The following is a 24,684-nucleotide window of genomic DNA, read 5'->3' on the forward strand; positions in this document are numbered from 1 at the left end:
GGGGAACATCTGCACCTTAACACAACATAAACACAACAGAACAAATACCCAGAATCCCATGCAGCCCTGACTCTTCCGGGCTACATTATACACCCCTGCTACCACCAAACCCCGCCCCCACCCCAGCCCTGCTCCCTCACACATCAACTGCTATAATCCATGTTTATATAGTGTTGCTTATGGAGTGTGTGACGCGACAAATACGTGTAATTTGCTGCATTGCAAGAACGTAACGTTTATTTTTACAGACACCGAACAGTCATTCTGCTTCTTTTTGGTTTACTTAGAGTTCCTGCGAGTCAGTGCCGTGGTGATGTTCACCTTCGCTTCTCTCCTCCGACAACAACAAATGGGATGTGTTTCGACAACCCTCAGCATGCAAACATCTTGTCAACCTACACGGTGGAGGAACTATATAACATATGGCTTTTCTTTTTTTTTTTGGGAAAGCTTTAGAAACAAGGAAAATCCAAAAGTGCATTCAACACACACACCAAAAAAAAACAAAAACAAAATCAATTCCAGTCTGTGATCAAACGTGTTCTCCTCCTCATTCTGCGGGCTCGGTTGTGTCTGCGCTGGTCGGGTCGGAGGCGGGGTTCTTGCAGCCTGCAGAGGTGGCTTAAATAAATACAGCAGGGGGAGTCTGTGAATGCACTAGACCCTCCAAAAGTTCCACTTCACACCGCACCCCTTTGCAGTCGTTATCTGGGGCCGTAGTCGTAGTTTGAGGGCCCGCTGGTGGCCGAGTACATGTTTGCTGTGGCGGGGTTCATGTGGTGGTGGTACGTGTGTCCTCGGATGCCGGGTAAAGGGTAAGGGGACGGCCTGGTCTTGGCCCCTAAGTAGTGTTCGTAGCTGGTGGGGTACTTGTAGGGATGGTGGTGCAAGGTGTCCGGGGCCAGACTGTGAGGGTCTGACCGGAGGTCGTGGGGAGGGCTGGGGCGACCACCGGAGAGGGGGACGGTGTGGAGGCCTCCTGGGACCGGGAGGGCGGGGCTGAGGACCCGGGACATGAGCTGGTGGGCCGGGTCGGCGTGGATCGGCGTTCCGCTGGGGTCTCTCTCGTAGTCCCGCCTGTTGTCGTCTGTGCGGCAAGACAGTAGACATTTAGTACTTTTTAGATATTATCGGCCGATAAATGCGTTAAAATGTAATATCGGAAATTATCGGTATCGTTTTTTTTCATTATCGGTATCGTATTTTATTTTTTTTAATTTTTTTATTTTTTTATTTTTTTATTTTTTTATTAAACCAACATAAAAAACTTACAATTAGTGCACCAACCCAAAAAACATTTGCACTCATTCACACAAAAGGGATATTTCTTTCTGTTATTAATATTCTGCTTCCTACATTATATATCAATATATATCAATACAGTCTGCAAGGGATACAGTTAATAATAACAATATATCAATACATATCAATACAGTCTGCAAGGGATACAGTTAATAATAACAATATATCAATATATATCAATACAGTCTGCAAGGGATACAGTTAATAAAAACAATATATCAATATATATCAATACAGTCTGCAAGGGATACAGTTAATAATAACAATATATCAATATATATCAATACAGTCTGCAAGGGATACAGTTAATAATAACAATATATCAATACATATCAATACAGTCTGCAAGGGATACAGTTAATAATAACAATATATCAATATATATCAATGCAGTCTGCAAGGGATACAGTTAATAATAACAATATATCAATACAGTCTGCAAGGGATACAGTTAATAAAAACAATATATCAATATATATCAATACAGTCTGCAAGGGATACAGTTAATAATAACAATATATCAATATATATCAATACAGTCTGCAAGGGATACAGTTAATAATAGCAATATATCAATATATATCAATACAGTCTGCAAGGGATACAGTTAATAAAAACAATATATCAATATATATCAATACAGTCTGCAAGGGATACAGTTATAATAACTATATATCAATACAGTCTGCAAGGGATACAGTTAATAAAAACAACATATCAATATATATCAATACAGTCTGCAAGGGATACAGTTAATAATAACAATATATCAATATATATCAGTACAGTCTGCAAGGGATACAGTTAATAATAGCAATATATCAATACAGTCTGCAAGGGATACAGTTAATAATAACAATGTATCAATATATATCAATACAGTCTGCAAGGGATACAGTTAATAAAAACAATATATCAATATATATCAATACAGTCTGCAAGGGATACAGTTAATAATAACAATATATCAATACAGTCTGCAAGGGATACAGTTAATAAAAACAATATATCAATATATATCAATACAGTCTGCAAGGGATACAGTTAATAATAACAATATATCAATATATATCAATACAGTCTGCAAGGGATACAGTTAATAATAACAACATATCAATATATATCAATACAGTCTGCAAGGGATACAGTTAATAATAACAATATATCAATACAGTCTGCAAGGGATACAGTTAATAAAAACAATATATCAATATATATCAATACAGTCTGCAAGGGATACAGTTAATAATAACAATATATCAATATATATCAATACAATCTGCAAGGGATACAGTTAATAATAACAATATATCAATATATATCAATACAGTCTAGTCTGCAAGGGATACAGTTAATAATAACAATATATCAATATATATCAATACAGTCTGCAAGGGATACAGTTAATAATAACAATATATCAATATATATCAATACAGTCTGCAAGGGATACAGTTAATAATAACAATATATCAATATATATCAATACAGTCTGCAAGGGATACAGTTAATAATAACAATATATGAATATATATCAATACAGTCTGCAAGGGATACAGTTAATAATAACAATACATCAATATATATCAATACAGTCTGCAAGGGATACAGTTAATAATAACAATATATCAATATATATCAATGCAGTCTGCAAGGGATACAGTTAATAATAACAATATATCAATACAGTCTGCAAGGGATACAGTTAATAAAAACAATATATCAATATATATCAATACAGTCTGCAAGGGATACAGTTAATAATAACAATATATCAATATATATCAATACAGTCTGCAAGGGATACAGTTAATAATAGCAATATATCAATATATATCAATACAGTCTGCAAGGGATACAGTTAATAAAAACAATATATCAATATATATCAATACAGTCTGCAAGGGATACAGTTATAATAACTATATATCAATACAGTCTGCAAGGGATACAGTTAATAAAAACAACATATCAATATATATCAATACAGTCTGCAAGGGATACAGTTAATAATAACAATATATCAATATATATCAGTACAGTCTGCAAGGGATACAGTTAATAATAGCAATATATCAATACAGTCTGCAAGGGATACAGTTAATAATAACAATGTATCAATATATATCAATACAGTCTGCAAGGGATACAGTTAATAAAAACAATATATCAATATATATCAATACAGTCTGCAAGGGATACAGTTAATAATAACAATATATCAATACAGTCTGCAAGGGATACAGTTAATAAAAACAATATATCAATATATATCAATACAGTCTGCAAGGGATACAGTTAATAATAACAATATATCAATATATATCAATACAGTCTGCAAGGGATACAGTTAATAATAACAACATATCAATATATATCAATACAGTCTGCAAGGGATACAGTTAATAATAACAATATATCAATACAGTCTGCAAGGGATACAGTTAATAAAAACAATATATCAATATATATCAATACAGTCTGCAAGGGATACAGTTAATAATAACAATATATCAATATATATCAATACAATCTGCAAGGGATACAGTTAATAATAACAATATATCAATATATATCAATACAGTCTAGTCTGCAAGGGATACAGTTAATAATAACAATATATCAATATATATCAATACAGTCTGCAAGGGATACAGTTAATAATAACAATATATCAATATATATCAATACAGTCTGCAAGGGATACAGTTAATAATAACAATATATCAATATATATCAATACAGTCTGCAAGGGATACAGTTAATAATAACAATATATGAATATATATCAATACAGTCTGCAAGGGATACAGTTAATAATAACAATACATCAATATATATCAATACAGTCTGCAAGGGATACAGTTAATAATAACAATATATCAATATATATCAATACAGTCTGCAAGGGATACAGTTAATAATAACTATATATCAATACAGTGTGCAACGGATACAGTTAATAATAACAATATATCAATATATACCAATACAGTCTGCAAGGGATACAGTTAATAATAACAATATATCAATATATATCAATACAGTCTGCAAGGGATACAGTTAATAATAACAATATATCAATATATATCAATACAGTCTGCAAGGGATACAGTTAATAATAACAATATATCAATATATATCAATACAGTCTGCAAGGGATACAGTTAATAATAACAATATATCAATATATACCAATACAGTCTGCAAGGGATACAGTTAATAATAACAACATATCAATATATATCAATACAGTCTGCAAGGGATACAGTTAATAATAACAACGTATCAATATATATCAATACAGTCTGCAATGGATACAGTTAATAATAACAATATATCAATATATATCAATACAGTCTGCAAGGGATACAGTTAATAATAACAATATATCAATATATATCAATACAGTCTGCAAGGGATACAGTTAATAATAACAATGTATCAATATATATCAATACAGTCTGCAAGGGATACAGTTAATAATAACAATATATCAATATATATCAATACAGTCTGCAAGGGATACAGTTAATAATAACAATATATCAATATATATCAATACAGTCTGCAAGGGATACAGTTAATAATAACAATATATCAATATATATCAATACAGTCTGCAAGGGATACAGTTAATAATAACAACATATCAATATATATCAATACAGTCTGCAAGGGATACAGTTAATAATAACTATATATCAATACAGTCTGCAAGGGATACAGTTAATAATAACTATATATCAATACAGTCTGCAAGGGATACAGTTAATAATAACAATATATCAATATATATCAATACTGTCTGCAAGGGATACAGTTAATAATAACAATATATCAATATATATCAATACAGTCTGCAAGGGATACAGTTAATAATAACTATATATCAATACAGTCTGCAAGGGATACAGTTAATAATAACAATATATCAATATATATCAATACAGTCTGCAAGGGATACAGTTAATAAAAACAATATATCAATATATATCAATACAGTCTGCAAGGGATACAGTTAATAATAACAATATATCAATATATATCAATACAGTCTGCAAGGGATTCAGTTAATAATAACAATATATCAATATATATCAATACAGTCTGCAAGGGATACAGTTAATAATAACTATATATCAATACAGTCTGCAAGGGATACAGTTAATAATAACAATATATCAATATATATCAATACAGTCTGCAAGGGATACAGTTAATAAAAACAATATATCAATATATATCAATACAGTCTGCAAGGGATACAGTTAATAATAACAATATGTCAATATATATCAATACAGTCTGCAAGAGATTCAGTTAATAATAACAATGTATCAATATATATCAATACAGTCTGCAAGGGATACAGTTAATAAAAACAATATATCAATATATATCAATACAGTCTGCAAGGGATACAGTTAATAATAACAATATATCAATACAGTCTGCAAGGGATACAGTTAATAAAAACAATATATCAATATATATCAATACAGTCTGCAAGGGATACAGTTAATAAAAACAATATATCAATATATATCAATACAGTCTGCAAGGGATACAGTTAATAATAACAATATATCAATATATATCAATACAGTCTGCAAGGGATACAGTTAAAAATAACAATATATCAATATATATAAATACAGTCTGCAAGGGATACAGTTAATAATAACAACATATGAATATATATCAATACAGTCTGCAAGGGATACAGTTAATAATAACAATATATCAATATATATCAATACAGTCTGCAAGGGATAGAGTTAATAATAACAAGATATCAATATATATCAATAGTCTGCAAGGGATACAGTTAATAATAATATATCAATATATATCAATACAGTCTGCAAGGGATGCAGTTAATAAAAACAATATATCAATATACATCAATACAGTCTGCAAGGGACACAGTTAATAATAACAATATATCAATATATATCAATACAGTCTGCAAGGGATACAGTTAAAAATAACAATATATCAATATATATAAATACAGTCTGCAAGGGATACAGTTAATAATAACAACATATGAATATATATCAATACAGTCTGCAAGGGATACAGTTAATAATAACAATATATCAATATATATCAATACAGTCTGCAAGGGATAGAGTTAATAATAACAAGATATCAATATATATCAATAGTCTGCAAGGGATACAGTTAATAATAATATATCAATATATATCAATACAGTCTGCAAGGGATGCAGTTAATAAAAACAATATATCAATATACATCAATACAGTCTGCAAGGGACACAGTTAATAATAACAATATATCAATATATATCAATACAGTCTGCAAGGGATACAGTTAAAAATAACAATATATCAATATATATAAATACAGTCTGCAAGGGATACAGTTAATAATAACAACATATGAATATATATCAATACAGTCTGCAAGGGATACAGTTAATAATAACAATATATCAATATATATCAATACAGTCTGCAAGGGATAGAGTTAATAATAACAAGATATCAATATATATCAATAGTCTGCAAGGGATACAGTTAATAATAATATATCAATATATATCAATACAGTCTGCAAGGGATGCAGTTAATAAAAACAATATATCAATATACATCAATACAGTCTGCAAGGGACACAGTTAATAATAACAATATATCAATATATATCAATACAGTCTGCAAGGGATACAGTTAAAAATAACAATATATCAATATATATAAATACAGTCTGCAAGGGATACAGTTAATAATAACAACATATGAATATATATCAATACAGTCTGCAAGGGATACAGTTAATAATAACAATATATCAATATATATCAATACAGTCTGCAAGGGATAGAGTTAATAATAACAAGATATCAATATATATCAATAGTCTGCAAGGGATACAGTTAATAATAATATATCAATATATATCAATACAGTCTGCAAGGGATGCAGTTAATAAAAACAATATATCAATATACATCAATACAGTCTGCAAGGGACACAGTTAATAATAACAATATATCAATATATATCAATACAGTCTGCAAGGGATACAGTTAATAATAACAATATATCAATCAATTCCCAGCCGCTTCCTGCTCCATCACTGATATAATATAATTGGTAGCCATGGTTGAATTTTTGACCACTCCTTTTGACAAAATTGGTGCAATTCAGCTAAATTTGTTGGTTTTCTAACGTGAAGTGAAGTGAATTACATTTATATAGCGCTTTTCTCTAGTGACTCAAAGCGCCTTATATAGTGAAACCCAATATCTAAGTTACATTTAAACCAGTGTGGGTGGCACTGGGAGCAGGTGGGTAAAGTGTCTTGCCCAAGGACACAACAGCAGTGACTAGGATGGCGGAAGCGGGGATCGAACCTGCAACCCTCAAGTTGCTGGCACGGCCGCTCTACCAACCGAGCTATACCGCCCCATGGACTTGTTTCTTCAGCATTGTCCACACGTTTAAGTCAGGGACTTTGGGAAGGCCATTCTAAAACCTTCATTCTAGCCTGATTTAGCCATTCCTTTACCACTTTTGACGTGTGTTTGGGGTCATTGTCCTGTTGGAACACCCAACTGCGCCCAAGACCCAACCTCCGGGCTGATGATTTTAGCTTGTCCTGAAGAATTTGGAGGTAATCCTCCTTTTTTTCATTGTCCCATTTACTCTCTGTAAAGCACCAGTTCCATTGGCAGCAAAACAGGCCCAGAGCATAATACTACCACCACCATGCTTGACGGTATGTATGGTGTACTATAAGATTAAAGGCCTATTAACATATTGCTGGGTATTGTGACAAAACAGCTGAATTTTTGTTTCATCTGACATCACACGGACAAAGATAAGACCTTCTGGAGGAAAGTTCTGTGGTCAGATGAAACAAAAATTGAGGTGTACATTTTCAGTAGACTCATAATAAATTCATAAAAGAAGCAAACTTCATGAATGTTTTTTTGTGACCAACAATTATGTGCTGCAATCACTCTATCACAAAAAAATAAGAGTTGTAGAAATTACTGGAAACTTAAGACAGCCATGACATGATGTTCTTTACAAACTTTTGACCACGACTGTATTTCCTACGGAAGTATTACTGGCTCACAAAACATTTAGTAAGATTTATACATTTAAAATTTGAATGATGTTAAATTTGTTATTTTCCACACAAAATAATATTACTTAACAATTTAAAAAAAAATAAAAAATAATAATAATAATAATATTTATACATTTAAAATTTGAATGATGTTAAATTTGTTATTTTCCACACAAAATAATATTACTTAACAATTAAAAAAAATAAAAAATAAATAATAATAATATTTATACATTTAAAATTTGAATGATGTTAAATTTGTTATTTTCCACACAAAATAATATTACTTAACAATTAAAAAAAAATAAAAATAATAATAATAATAATATTTATATATTTAAAATTTGAATGATGTTAAATTTGTTATTTTCCACACAAAATAATATTACTTAACAATTAAAAAAAAAAAAAAGATAATAATAATAATATTTATACATTTAAAATTTGAATGATGTTACATTTGTTATTTTCCACACAAAATAATATTACTTAACAATTTAAATAATAATAATAATAATAATAATAATATTTATACATTTAAAATTTGAATGATGTTAAATTTGTTATTTTCCACACAAAATAATATTACTAAACAATTAAAAAAATAAAATAATAATAATAATAATATTTATACATTTAAAATTTGAATGATGTTAAATTTGTTATTTTCTACACAAAATAATATTACTTAACAATTAAAAAAAAAAAAAAATAATAATATTTATACATTTAAAATTTGAATGATGTTAAATTTGTTATTTTCCACACAAAATAATATTACTTAACAATTTAAAAAAATAATAATAATAATAATAATAATATTTATACATTTAAAATTTGAATGATGTTAAATTTGTTATTTTCCACACAAAATAATATTACTTAACAATTTGAAAAATGATAATAATAATAATAATAATATTTATACATTTAAAATTTGAATGATGTTAAATTTGTTATTTTCCACACAAAATAATATTACTTAACAATTTAAATAATAATAATAATAATAATAATAATATTTATACATTTAAAATTTGAATGATGTTAAATTTGTTATTTTCCACACAAAATAATATTACTAAACAATTAAAAAAATAAAATAATAATAATAATAATATTTATACATTTAAAATTTGAATGATGTTAAATTTGTTATTTTCTACACAAAATAATATTACTTAACAATTAAAAAAAAATAAAAATAATAATATTTATACATTTAAAATTTGAATGATGTTAAATTTGTTATTTTCCACACAAAATAATATTACTTAACAATTTAAAAAAAAAAAAAAATAATAATAATAATATTTATACATTTAAAATTTGAATGATGTTAAATTTGTTATTTTCCACACAAAATAATATTACTTAACAATTTGAAAAATGATAATAATAATAATAATAATATTTATACATTTAAAATTTGAATGATGTTAAATTTGTTATTTTCCACACAAAATAATATTACTTAACAATTTAAAAAAAAAAAATAAATAATAATAATAATATTTATACATTTAAAATTTGAATGATGTTAAATTTGTTATTTTCCACACAAAATAATATTACTTAACAATTTGAAAAATAATAATAATAATAATATTTATACATTTAAAATTTGAATGATGTTAAATTTGTTATTTTCCACACAAAATAATATTACTTAACAATTAAAAAAAATAAATAAATAATAATAATAATATTTATACATTTAAAATTTGAATGATGTTAAATTTGTTATTTTCCACACAAAATAATATTACTTAACAATTTAAAAAAAATAAAATAATAATAATAATAATATTTATACATTTAAAATTTGAATGATGTTAAATTTGTTATTTTCCACACAAAATAATATTACTTAACAATTAAAAAAAAAAATAATAATAATATTTATACATTTAAAATTTGAATGATGTTAAATTTGTTATTTTCTACACAAAATAATATTACTTAACAATTTAAAAAAAAATAATAATAATAACAATAATATTTATACATTTAAAATTTGAATGTTGTTAAATTTGTTATTTTTCACACAAAATAATATTACTTAACAATTAAAAAAATAAATAAAAATAATAATAATAATATTTATACATTTAAAATTTGAATGATGTTAAATTTGTTATTTTCCACACAAAATATTATTACTTAACAATTTAAATAATAATAAAAATAATAATAATAATATTTATACATTTAAAATTTGAATGATGTTAAATTTGTTATTTTCCACACAAAATAATATTACTTAACAATTTAAAAAAAAAATAATAATAATAATAATATTTATACATTTAAAATTTGAATGATGTTAAATTTGTTATTTTCCACACAAAATAATATTACTTAACAATTAAAAAAAAAAAAAAATAATAATAATAATATTTATACATTTAAAATTTGAATGATGTTAAATTTGTTATTTTCCACACAAAATAATATTACTTAACAATTAAAAAAAAAAAATAATAATAATAATAATATTTATACATTTAAAATTTGAATGATGTTAAATTTGTTATTTTCCACACAAAATAATATTACTTAACAATTTAAAAAAAATAAAAAATAATATTAATAATATTTATACATTTAAAATTTGAATGATGTTAAATTTGTTATTTTCCACACAAAATAATATTACTTAACAATTAAAAAAAATAAAAAATAATAATAATAATAATAATATTTATACATTTAAAATTTGAATGATGTTAAATTTGTTATTTTCCACACAAAATAATATTACTTAACAATTTAAAAAAATAAAATAACAATAATAATAATATTTATACATTTAAAATTTGAATGATGTTAAATTTGTTATTTTCCACACAAAATAATATTACTTAACAATTTAAAAAATAATAATAATAATAATATTTATACATTTAAAATTTGAATGATGTTAAATTTGTTATTTTCCACACAAAATAATATTACTTAACAATTAAAAAAAAATAAAAAAATAATAATAATAATATTTATACATTTAAAATTTGAATGATGTTAAATTTGTTATTTTCCACACAAAATAATATTACTTAACAATAAAAAAAAAATAAAAAATAATAATAATAATATTTATACATTTAAAATTTGAATGATGTTAAATTTGTTATTTTCCACACAAAATAATATTACTTAACAATTAAAAAAAATAAAATAATAATAATAATAATAATATTTATACATTTAAAATTTGAATGATGTTAAATTTGTTATTTTCCACACAAAATAATATTACTTAACAATTTAAAAAAAAAAAAAAAATAATAATAATAATACTATATTTATACATTTAAAATTTGAATGATGTTAAATTTGTTATTTTCCACACAAAATAATATTACTTAACAATTAAAAAAAAATAAAAATAATAATAATATTTATACATTTAAAATTTGAATGATGTTAAATTTGTTATTTTCCACACAAAATAATATTACTTAACAATTAAAAAAATAATAATAATAATAATAATAATAATCAAGGTAGGAGTGGCTCCAAGTACAATTCTGCTCAGGGCCCCAATTTGTGGTACCTCGGTTTTCATTCCGTTTCCAGAAGGTCTGCCTAAACCGAATCAAAATCATAGCATTTTTCTCCCATAATAAATATTACATTCCAAACACGCAGAAATACGATCGCAAAGTACATTTTTGTAGAGAATAATTCCAGTTCTAAATGCAGACAACAATGCGGAATAAACATAAACGAGGAATGAAATGGATAAATGAACATTGAAGATGTAGGAGAGAGCCCAGCGTACTCTTGTCACAACTTATTTCTTGATTGTTTCCTCGTATTCCTTATCAAAGTGCTGGCAGTTGCAACTTTCTTTGGCCCCGAGGTGGATTATTTGGCAAGAGACGGTGAAAAGCCTTTTTGTCTGACGCTCTGAGTTACTGCTTAACTAATCCTGCTCTGACGTGAAGAAACATGGAGTTGTTTGTTCATCATCCCGTGTGTTTTCTATGAACAAACAAACCACACACACATAATGTCCACAACTGAAGGAATCGGTTTTGACTCGAAAATGCGAAAAGTTGGGCGTGCAAAAACCGAAGTACCACTGAATAAATACCTTTTACTGTATTTTAATTGCTAGTATTAATATACAGTACAGGCCAAAAGTTTGGACACACTTTCTCCTCATTCAATGTGTTTTCTTTATTTTCATGACTATTTACAAACCCCGTTTCCATATGAGTTGGGAAATTGTGTTAGATGTAAATATAAACGGAATACAATGACTTGCAAATCCTTTTCAACCCATTTTCAATTGAATGCACTACAAAGACAACATATTTGATGTTCAAACTGATAAACTTTATTATTTTTTAGCAAATAATAATTAACTTAGAATTTCATGGCTGCAACACGTGCCAAAGTAGTTGGGAAAGGGCATGTTCACCACTGCGTTACATGGCCTTTTCTTTTAACAACACTCAATAAACGATTGGGAACTGAGGAAACTAATTGTTGAAGCTTTGAAAGTGGAATTCTTTCCCATTCTTGTTTTATGTAGAGCTTCAATCGTTCAACTCCGCTGTCGTATTTTACGCTTCATAATGCGCCACACATTTTCGATGGGAGACAGGTCTGGACTGCAGGCGGGCCAGGAAAGTACCCGCACTCTTTTTTTACTATGAAGCCACGCTGTTGTAACACGTGCTGAATGTGGCTTGGCATTGTCTTGCTGAAATAAGCAGGGGCGTCCATGGTAACATTGCTTGGATGGCAACATATGTTGCTCCAAAACCTGTATGTACCTTTCAGCATTAATGGCGCCTTCACAGATGTGAAAGTTACCCATGTCTAATATAATATTTATACATTTAAAACTTGAATGATGTTAAATTTGTTATTTTCCACACAAAATAATATTACTTAACAATTAAAAAAAAAATAATAATAATAATAAAAATAATCAGGGTAGGAGTGGCTTCATAATGCGCCACACATTTTCGATGGGAGACAGGTCTGGACTGCAGGCGGGCCAGGAAAGTACCCGCACTCTTTTTTTACGAAACCACACTGTTGTAACACGTGCTGAATATGGCTTGGCATTGTCTTGCTGAAATAAGCAGGGGCGTCCATGGTAACGTTGCTTGGATGGCAATATATGTTGCTCCAAAACCTGTATGTACCTTTCAGCATTAATGGCGCCTTCACAGATGTGAAAGTTACCCATGTCTAATATAATATTTATACATTTAAAACTTGAATGATGTTAAATTTGTTATTTTCCACACAAAATAATATTACTTAACAATTAAAAAAAAAAAAATGATAATAATAAAAATAATCAGGGTAGGAGTGGCTTCATAATGCGCCACACATTTTCGATGGGAGACAGGTCTGGACTGCAGGCGGGCCAGGAAAGTACCCGCACTCTTTTTTTTACGAAACTACACTGTTGTAACACGTGCTGAATATGGCTTGGCATTGTCTTGCTGAAATAAGCAGGGGCGTCCATGGTAACGTTGCTTGGATGGCAACATATGTTGCTCCAAAACCTGTATGTACCTTTCAGCATTAATGGCGCCTTCACAGATGTGAAAGTTACCCATGTCTAATATAATATTTATACATTTAAAACTTGAATGATGTTACATTTGTTATTTTCCACACAAAATAATATTACTTAACAATAAAAAAAATAAAAAAAATAATAATCAGGGTAGGAGTGGCTTCATAATGCGCCACACATTTTCGATGGGAGACAGGTCTGGACTGCAGGCGGGCCAGGAAAGTACCCGCACTCTTTTTTTTAACGAAACTACACTGTTGTAACACGTGCTGAATATGGCTTGGCATTGTCTTGCTGAAATAAGCAGGGGCGTCCATGGTAACATTGCTTGGATGGCAACATATGTTGCTCCAAAACCTGTATGTACCTTTCAGCATTAATGGCGCCTTCACAGATGTGAAAGTTACCCATGTCTTGGGCACTAATACACCCCCATACCATCACACATGCTGGCTTTTCAACTTTGCGCCTATAACAATCCGGATGGTTCTTTTCCTCTTTGGTCCGGAGGACACGACGTCCACAGTTTCCAAAAACAATTTTTGAAATGTGGACTCGTCAGACCACAGAACACTTTTCCACTTTGTATCAGTCCATCTTAGATGAGCTCAGGCCCAGCGAAGCCGACGGCGTTTCCGGGTGTTGTTGATAAACGGTTTTCGCCTTGCGTAGGAGAGTTTTAACTTGCACTTACAGATGTAGCGACCAACTGTAGTTACTGACAGTGGGTTTCTGAAGTGTTCCTGAGCCCATGTGGTGATATCCTTTACACACCGATGTCGCTTGTTGATGCAGTACAGCCTGAGGGATGGAAGGTCACGGGGCTTAGCCGCTTACGTGCAGTGATTTCTCCGGATTCTCTGAACCCTTTGATGATATTACGGAGCGTAGATGGTGAAATCCCTAAATTCCTTGCAATAGCTGGTTGACATGCTTTATATTCTAGTTTCTTCAAAATAGCCACCCTTTGCTCTGATTACTGCTTTGCACACTCTTGGCATTCTCTCCATGAGCTTCAAGAGGTAGTCACCTGAAGTGGTTTTCACTTCACAGGTGTCGGATAAAACCTGTTCAACGGGGCCGTACGTTCGATACCGCTGATCTACAATGTAAACAGTCGTGAAAATAAAGAAAACGCATTGAAATGAGAAGGGGCGTCCAAACTGTTGTCCTGTACTGCGTGTGTATTTATTTTTAGGGACCGCAATGTCCCTTTGGGACAGAGGACCCTATTGTAATTGTAAGGTTTTATTATTATTATACCGGCCGCCTCTTTGAGCTGTAATTTGACCCTTTTAACATGCTTCAAAACTCACCATATTTGATACACACATCAGTAATAAAAAAAAAATCAAACCCCAAAACTCAAAATTGCGCTCTAGCGCCCCCTAGGAAAAAACACAGACAAAACTGCTTGTAACTTCCGGTAGGAATGTCGTAGAGACATGAAACAAAAACCTTTATGTAGGTCTGACTTAGAACTACATTTCATACATTCAGCAAAAATCAACAAGAAGTTGGCAATTCCCCCTTCAAAACAAACGTTTACTAAAAACAGTCACTTTTGCCTCTTTGAGCTGTAATTTGACCCCCTTAACATGCTTCAAAACTCACCAAACTGAACACACACATCAGGACTGGCAAGAATTGCGATCTAATAAAAAAAAAACAACCCCAAAACTCAAAATTGCGCTCTAGCGCCCCCATAGGAAGAAAACACAGACAAAACTGCTTGTAACTTCCGGTAGGAATGTCGTAGAGACATGAAACAAAAACCTCTATGTAGGTCTGACTTAGAACTACATTTCATACATTCAGCAAAAAGCAACAAGAAGTTGGCAATTCCCCCTTCAAAACAAAAGTTTACTAAAAACAGTCACTTTTGCCTCTTTGAGCTGTAATTTGACCCCCTTAACATGCTTCAAAACTCACCAAACTGGACACACACATCAGGACTGGCAAGAATTGCGATCTAATAAAAAAAACAACAACCCCAAAACTCAAAATTGCGCTCTAGCGCCCCCTAGGAAAAAACACAGACAAAACTGCTTGTAACTTCCGGTAGGAATGTCGTAGAGACATGAAACAAAAACCTCTATGTAGGTCTGACTTAGAACTACATTTCATACATTCAGCAAAAATCAACAAGAAGTTGGCAATTCCCCCTTCAAAACAAAAGTTTACTAAAAACAGTCACTTTTGCCTCTTTGAGCTGTAATTTGACCCCCTTAACATGCTTCAAAACTCACCAAACTGGACACACACATCAGGACTGGCAAGAATTGCGATCTAATAAAAAAAAAAAACCAACCCCAAAACTCAAAATTGCGCTCTAGCGCCCCCTAGGAAAAAACACAGACAAAACTGCTTGTAACTTCCGGTAGGAATGTCGTAGAGACATGAAACAAAAACCTCTATGTAGGTCTGACTTAGAACTACATTTCATACATTCAGCAAAAATCAACAAGAAGTTGGCAATTCCCCCTTCAAAACAAAAGTTTACTAAAAACAGTCACTTTTGCCTCTTTGAGCTGTAATTTGACCCCCTTAACATGCTTCAAAACTCACCAAACTGGACACACACATCAGGACTGGCAAGAATTGCGATCTAATAAAAAAAAAAAACCAACCCCAAAACTCAAAATTGCGCTCTAGCGCCCCCTAGGAAAAAACACAGACAAAACTGCTTGTAACTTCCGGTAGGAATGTCGTAGAGACATGAAACAAAAACCTCTATGTAGGTCTGACTTAGAACTACATTTTATACATTCAGCAAAAATCAACAAGAAGTTGGCAATTCCCCCTTCAAAACAAAAGTTTACTAAAAACAGTCACTTTTGCCTCTTTGAGCTGTAATTTGACCCCCTTTAACATGCTTCAAAACTCACTAAACTGGACACACACATCAGGACTGGCAAGAATTGCGATCTAATAAAAAAACCCAACCCCAAAACTCAAAATTGCGCTCTAGCGCCCCCTAGGAAAAAGCACAGACAAAACTGCTTGTAACTTCCGGTAGGAATGTCGTAGAGACATGAAACAAAAACCTCTATGTAGGTCTGACTTAGAACTACATTTCATACATTCAGCAAAAATCAACAAGAAGTTGGCAATTCCCCCTTCAAAACAAAAGTTTACTAAAAACAGTCACTTTTGCCTCTTTGAGCTGTAATTTGACCCTCTTGACATGCTTCAAAACTCACCAAACTGGACACACACATCAGGACTGGCAAGAATTGCGATCTAATAAAAAAACCCAACCCTAAAACTCAAAATTGCGCTCTAGCGCCTCCTAGGAAAAAACACAGACAGAACTGCTTGTAACTTCCGGTAGGAATGTCGTAGAGACATGAAACAAAAACCTCTATGTAGGTCTGACTTAGAACTACATTTCATACATTCAGTAAAAATCAACAAGAAGTTGGCAATTCCCCCTTCAAAACAAAAGTTTACTAAAAACAGTCACTTTTGCCTCTTTGAGCTGTAATTTGACCCCCTTAACATGCTTCAAAACTCACCAAACTGGACACACACATCAGGACTGGCAAGAATTGCGATCTAATAAAAAACCCAACCCCAAAACTCCAAATTGCGCTCTAGCGCCCCCTAGGAAAAAACACAGACAGAACTGCTTGTAACTTCCGGTAGGAATGTCGTAGAGACATGAAACAAAAACCTCTATGTAGGTCTGACTTAGAACTACATTTCATACATTCAGCAAAAATCAACAAGAAGTTGGCAATTCCCCCTTCAAAACAAAAGTTTACTAAAAACAGTCACTTTTGCCTCTTTGAGCTGTAATTTGACCCCCTTAACATGCTTCAAAACTCACCAAACTGGACACACACATCAGGACTGGCATGAATTGCGATCTAATAAAAAAACCCAACCCCAAAACTCAAAATTGCGCTCTAGCGCCCCCATAGGAAGAAAACACAGACAAAACTGCTTGTAACTTCCGGTAGGAATGTCGTAGAGACATGAAACAAAAACCTCTATGTAGGTCTGACTTAGAACTACATTTCATACATTCAGCAAAAATCAACAAGAAGTTGGCAATTCCCCCTTCAAAACAAAAGTTTACTAAAAACAGTCACTTTTGCCTCTTTGAGCTGTAATTTGACCCCCTTAACATGCTTCAAAACTCACCAAACTGGACACACACATCAGGACTGGCAAGAATTGCGATCTAATAAAAAACCCAACCCCAAAACTCAAAATTGCGCTCTAGCGCCCCCTAGGAAAAAACACAGACAAAACTGCTTGTAACTTCCGGTAGGAATGTCGTAGAGACATGAAACAAAAACCTCTATGTAGGTCTGACTTAGAACTACATTTCATACATTCAGCAAAAATCAACAAGAAGTTGGCAATTCCCCCTTCAAAACAAAAGTTTACTAAAAACAGTCACTTTTGCCTCTTTGAGCTGTAATTTGACCCCCTTTAACATGCTTCAAAACTCACCAAACTGGACACACACATCAGGACTGGCAAGAATTGCGATCTAATAAAAAAACCCAACCCCAAAACTCAAAATTGCGCTCTAGCGCCCCCTAGGAAAAAGCACAGACAAAACTGCTTGTAACTTCCGGTAGGAATGTCGTAGAGACATGAAACAAAAACCTCTATGTAGGTCTGACTTAGAACTACATTTCATACATTCAGCAAAAATCAACAAGAAGTTGGCAATTCCCCCTTCAAAACAAAAGTTTACTAAAAACAGTCACTTTTGCCTCTTTGAGCTGTAATTTGACCCCCTTAACATGCTTCAAAACTCACCAAACTGGACACACACATCAGGACTGGCAAGAATTGCGATCTAATAAAAAAAAAACCCAACCCCAAAACTCAAAATTGCGCTCTAGCGCCCCCATAGGAAGAAAACACAGACACAACTGCTTGTAACTTCCGGTAGGAATGTCGTAGAGACATGAAACAAAAACCTCTATGTAGGTCTGACTTAGAACTACATTTCATACATTCAGCGAAAATCAACAAGAAGTTGGCAATTCCCCCTTCAAAACAAAAGTTTACTAAAAACAGTCACTTTTGCCTCTTTGAGCTGTAATTTGACCCCCTTAACATGCTTCAAAACTCACCAAACTGGACACACACATCAAGACTGGCAGGAATTGCGATCTAATAAAAAAGAAACCAACCCCAAAACTCAAAATTGCGCTCTAGCGCCCCCTAGGAAAAAACACAGACAAAACTGCTTGTAACTTCCGGTAGGAATGTCGTAGAGACATGAAACAAAAACCTCTATGTAGGTCTGACTTAGAACTACATTTCATACATTCAGCAAAAATCAACAAGAAGTTGGCAATTCCCCCTTCAAAACAAAAGTTTACTAAAAACAGTCACTTTTGCCTCTTTGAGCTGTAATTTGACCCCCTTAACATGCTTCAAAACTCACCAAACTGGACACACACATCAGGACTGGCAAGAATTGCGATCTAATAAAAAAAAACCCAACCCCAAAACTCAAAATTGCGCTCTAGCGCCCCCTTGGAAAGAACACAGACAAAACTGCTTGTAACTTCCGGTAGGAATGTCGTAGAGACATGAAACAAAAACCTCTATGTAGGTCTGACTTAGAACTACATTTCATACATTCAGCAAAAATCAACAAGAAGTTGGCAATTCCCCCTTCAAAACAAAAGTTTACTAAAAACAGTCACTTTTGCCTCTTTGAGCTGTAATTTGACCCCCTTAACATGCTTCAAAACTCACCAAACTGGACACACACATCAGGACTGGCAAGAATTGCGATCTAATAAAAAAAAAACCCAACCCCAAAACTCAAAATTGCGCTCTAGCGCCCCCATAGGAAGAAAACACAGACACAACTGCTTGTAACTTCAGGTAGGAATGTCGTAGACACATGAAACAAAAACCTCTATGTAGGTCTGACTTAGAACTACATTTCATACATTCAGCAAAAATCAACAAGAAGTTGGCAATTCCCCCTTCAAAACAAAAGTTTACTAAAAACAGTCACTTTTGCCTCTTTGAGCTGTAATTTGACCCCCTTAACATGCTACAAAACTCACCCAACTGGACACACACATCAGGACTGGCAAGAATTGCGATCTAATATAAAAACCCAACCCCAAAACCCAAAATTGCGCTCTAGCGCCCCCTAGGAAAAAACACAGACAAAACTGCTTGTAACTTCCGGTAGGAATGTCGTAGAGACATGAAACAAAAACCTCTATGTAGGTCTGACTTAGAACTACATTTCATACATTCAGCAAAAATCAACAAGGAGTTGGCAATTCCCCCTTCAAAACAAAGGTTTACTAAAAACAGTCACTTTTGCCTCTTTGAGCTGTAATTTGACCCCTTTAACATGCTTCAAAACTCACCAAACTGGACACACACATCAGGACTGGCAAGAATTGCGATCTAATAAAAAAACCCAACCCCAAAACTCAAAATTGCGCTCTAGCGCCCCCATAGGAAGAAAACACAGACAAAACTGCTTGTAACTTCCGGTAGGAATGTCGTAGAGACATGAAACAAAAACCTCTATGTAGGTTTGACTTAGAACTACATTTCATACATTCAACAAAAATCAACAAGAAGTTGGCAATTCCCCCTTCAAAACAAAAGTTTACTAAAAACAGTCACTATTGTCTCTTTGAGCTGTAATTTGACCCCCTTAACATGCTTCAAAACTCACCAAACTGGACACACACATCAGGACTGGCAAGAATTGCGATCTAATAAAAAAAAAAACAACAACCCCAAAACTCAAAATTGCGCTCTAGCGCCCCCATAGGAAGAAAACACAGACACAACTGCTGTAACTTCCGGTAGGAATGTCTTAGAGACATGAAACAAAAACCTCTATGTAGGTCTGACTTAGAACTACATTTCATACATTCAGCAAAAATCAACAAGAAGTTGGCAATTCCCCCTTCAAAACAAAAGTTTACTTAAAACAGTCACTTTTGCCTCTTTGAGCTGTAATTTGACCCCTTTAACATGCTTCAAAACTCACCAAACTGGACACACACATCAGGACTGGCAAGAATTGCGATCTAATAAAAAAACCCAACCCCAAAACTCAAAATTTCGCTCTAGCGCCCCCTAGGAAAAAACACAGACAAAACTGCTTGTAACTTCCGGTAGGAATGTCGTAGAGACATGAAACAAAAACCTCTATGTAGGTCTGACTTAGAACTACATTTCATACATTCAGCAAAAATCAACAAGAAGTTGGCAATTCCCCCTTCAAAACAAAAGTTTACTAAAAACAGTCACTTTTGCCTCTTTGAGCTGTAATTTGACCCCGTTAACATGCTTCAAAACTCACCAAACTGGACACACACATCAGGACTGGCAAGAATTGCGATCTAATAAAAAAAACCCAACCCCAAAACTCAAAATTGCGCTCTAGCGCCCCCTAGGAAAAAACACAGACAAAACTGCTTGTAACTTCCGGTAGGAATGTCGTAGAGACATGAAACAAAAACCTCTATGTAGGTCTGACTTAGAACTACATTTCATACATTCAGCAAAAATCAACAAGAAGTTGGCAATTTCCCCTTCAAAACAAAAGTTTACTAAAAACAGTCACTTTTGCCTCTTTGAGCTATAATTTGACCCCCTTAACATGCTTCAAAACTCACCAAACTGGACACACACATCAGGACTGGCAAGAATTGCGATCTAATAAAAAAAACCAACCCCAAAACTCAAAATTGCGCTCTAGCGCCCCCTAGGAAAAAACACAGACAAAACTGCTTGTAACTTCCGGTAGGAATGTCGTAGAGACATGAAACAAAAACCTCTATGTAGGTCTGACTTAGAACTACATTTCATACATTCAGCAAAAATCAACAAGAAGTTGGCAATTCCCCCTTCAAAACAAAAGTTTACTAAAAACAGTCACTTTTGCCTCTTTGAGCTGTAATTTGACCCCCTAAACATGCTTCAAAACTCACCAAACTGGACACACACATCAGGACTGGCAAGAATTGCGATCTAATAAAAAAAAAACCCAACCCCAAAACTCAAAATTGCGCTCTAGCGCCCCCTAGGAAAAAACACAGACACAACTGCTTGTAACTTCCGGTAGGAATGTCGTAGAGACATGAAACAAAAACCTCTATGTAGGTCTGACTTAGAACTACATTTCATACATTCAGCAAAAATCAACAAGAAGTTGGCAATTCCCCCTTCAAAACAAAAGTTTACTAAAAACAGTCACTTTTGCCTCTTTGAGCTGTAATTTGACCCCCTTAACATGCTTCAAAACTCACCAAACTGGACACACACATCAGGACTGGCAAGAATTGCGATCTAATGAAAAAAACCCAACCCCAAAACTCAAAATTGCGCTCTAGCGCCCCCTAGGAAAAAACACAGACAAAACTGCTTGTAACTTCCGGTAGGAATGTCGTAGAGACATGAAACAAAAACCTCTATGTAGGTCTCACTTAGACCTACATTTCATATATTGACAACCCCCAGCAAAAATCAACAGGAAGATTGCAATTCCCCCTTCAAAAGAAAAGTTTTGTAAAAACCGGTCACCTTTTTTCAAACATTATCTCCTTTGAGCGCGTTTGTCGTGTCAGCTTCAAACTAGCACAGGAAAGAGATTAAACCCTTCTGATTAAAAGTTGACGAAAGAGTTTTAATTACTGCTCCGGTTTGGATTTCATGTGCCGTCAAAGTCGGTCCCGTCCATCGCTGCTTGCAGCTTTAATTAGGGCCCGCATGGCCCATTGTATAAGGACTCCTTATGCAATGGGACATAAGGACCTATTGAATTTGTAAGGTTTTATTATTATTATTATACCGGCCGCCTCTTTGAGCACTAATTTGACCCACTTAACATGCTTAAAAACTCACCATATGTGACCCACACATCAGGACCTGCGAAAATTGTCTTTTAATAAAAAAAAAACGAACCCCAAAACTCAAAATTGTGCTCTAGCGCCCCCTAGGAAAAAAAAACTAGACTGCCTGTAACTCCCACTAGGAAGGTCGGAAAGACATGAAACAAAATTCTCTATGTAGGTCTGACTTAGACCTAGATTTCATAATTGTACATCCTTGGGCAGAAATCAACAGGAAGTTGGAAATTCCCCCTTCAAGACAAAAAAGTACTAAAAACAGTCACTTTTGCCTCTTTGAGCTGCAATTTGACCCCCTTAACATGCTTCAAAACTCACCAAACTGAACGCACACATCAGGACTGGCAAAAAGTGTGATCTAATAAAAAACCTAACCCCAAATCTCAAAATTGTGTTCTAGCGCAATTTGTTAATAAAACGCACAAAAAACTGCTCCTCGGATGAAAAAACTGACAAAACTGCCTGTAACTCCCACTGAAAAGGTCGGAGAGACATGAAACAAACACTTCTATGTAGGTCTCACTTAGACCTACATTTCATAAATTGACAACCCCCAGCAAAAATTAACAGGAAGTTTGCTATTCCCCCTTCAAAACAAAATTTTTGTAAAAACCGGTCACCTTTCTTCAAAATCTATCTCCTCTGAGCGCGTTTGTCGTTTCGGCTTCAAACTAACACAGGAGAGAGATTAAACCCTTGTGATTAAAAGTATAGATGGGGGTTTTAATAACTGCTCCGGTTTTGTTTTTTTAAGATGGCTGCTTAAAAGCAGGAAGCACCAACGTGCCCACACAATGCAGACAAGGTAGGTACACTAGACAAAAGTATTGGGACAATTCTGACTAAAAGTAGACAAAAGTTTTGGGACACTTATGACTACCAATGGACAAAGGTATTGGGACAGTTAGGACTAAAAGTAGACAACAGTATTGGGAAACTTAGGACTACCACTGGACAAAAGTATTGGGACACCTACACTGGCCAAAAGTATTGGGACACTTAGGACTACAACTTGACAAAAGTATTGGGACACTTAGGACTAAAACTGGACAATAGTATTGGGACACTTAGGACTAGCACCTGCCAAATACGCGGGCCCGACCAATGCTGCTTGCAGCTTTAATTTTATAGATATTTTTCGAAGCCAACGTGCCGCAAAGGCCTGACTATTTATGTCCTGACCGTGAACGGAACAAAACACGGCTCATCTTGGACACGGGGGCTCCGTCGTTAAAGATGACAGAAGCAGACTCGGTCTCACGTCGGGCCAGCCTACATGAGGTGGAACAAAACAGCGAGCTGCAAACCTTTCTCTGCTCCGTTGTGCTGAGGCGGCGATGACATCGGGTTTCTTGTTCTGGCAAAAGCACTCATTATTGGCAGCGAGCCCGGCCTGTGATTCCTGGGCCTGCGGGGGGGACGGAGACAGGAGTCATTTTAATGAAAAGGCTCAGACCACAAGCATCCGCCAGGCTTGTGTTCTGATGCGTGTTGGGGGAGATCAATGCATGCAAACAAATTCTGGAGCATTCTGAGATTAATAAGACTTCCACTTCAGAGTAATATGTTTAGTTTAAGCTTGAAAGGGGGAAAAATGAGCAGCGTTTGGAAGAAAGTGAGTCACTAGTTTCCGTAGCAGATGTGTGGACTTCACATCCATCAATCACGGAAAAAGCAGCAGAGATGATCTTTGAAATGATATCCTGTGTTTTGTAAAAGCTCCTCCAGTCCTGGTTGTGTACGTTCACAAAGCAGGTTGCACCTCATGCATGCGCTAAAATAGACTGTTTTCTAGTGTTTTGTTGCACCTTACATGACTTTTTCCACAGGAGAGTAAACACTCACCAGTCC

The 24,684-nt window shown here is 33.1% G+C and overlaps 1 protein-coding gene across 2 annotated transcripts in view; it reads right to left on the bottom strand.

The window, feature by feature from the left end:
- Positions 1-240: 240 nt before the first annotated feature.
- LOC133595852 (T-box transcription factor TBX1-like) overlaps positions 241-24,684 on the bottom strand; it is a 52,691-nt gene continuing 28,247 nt past the window's right edge. Inside the window, exons 6-8 of one of the 2 annotated variants that reach the window (XM_072914192.1) lie at positions 24,679-24,684; positions 24,141-24,241; positions 241-1,087 (exon numbers count right to left, since the gene is read on the bottom strand). The exon at positions 24,679-24,684 is cut by the window's right edge and continues 62 nt beyond it. In XM_072914192.1, the coding sequence (XP_072770293.1) occupies positions 705-1,087; positions 24,141-24,241; positions 24,679-24,684 (490 nt within the window). In that variant the 3' untranslated portion in view covers positions 241-704. Of the gene's footprint in view, positions 1,088-23,651; positions 24,242-24,678 lie in introns of those variants that run through there. The other variant, XM_072914191.1, reaches the window with a different exon arrangement.

This window comes from Nerophis lumbriciformis, linkage group LG12 (genome assembly GCF_033978685.3).
Source record: "Nerophis lumbriciformis linkage group LG12, RoL_Nlum_v2.1, whole genome shotgun sequence".
Taxonomy (NCBI): Eukaryota; Metazoa; Chordata; class Actinopteri; order Syngnathiformes; family Syngnathidae; genus Nerophis; species Nerophis lumbriciformis.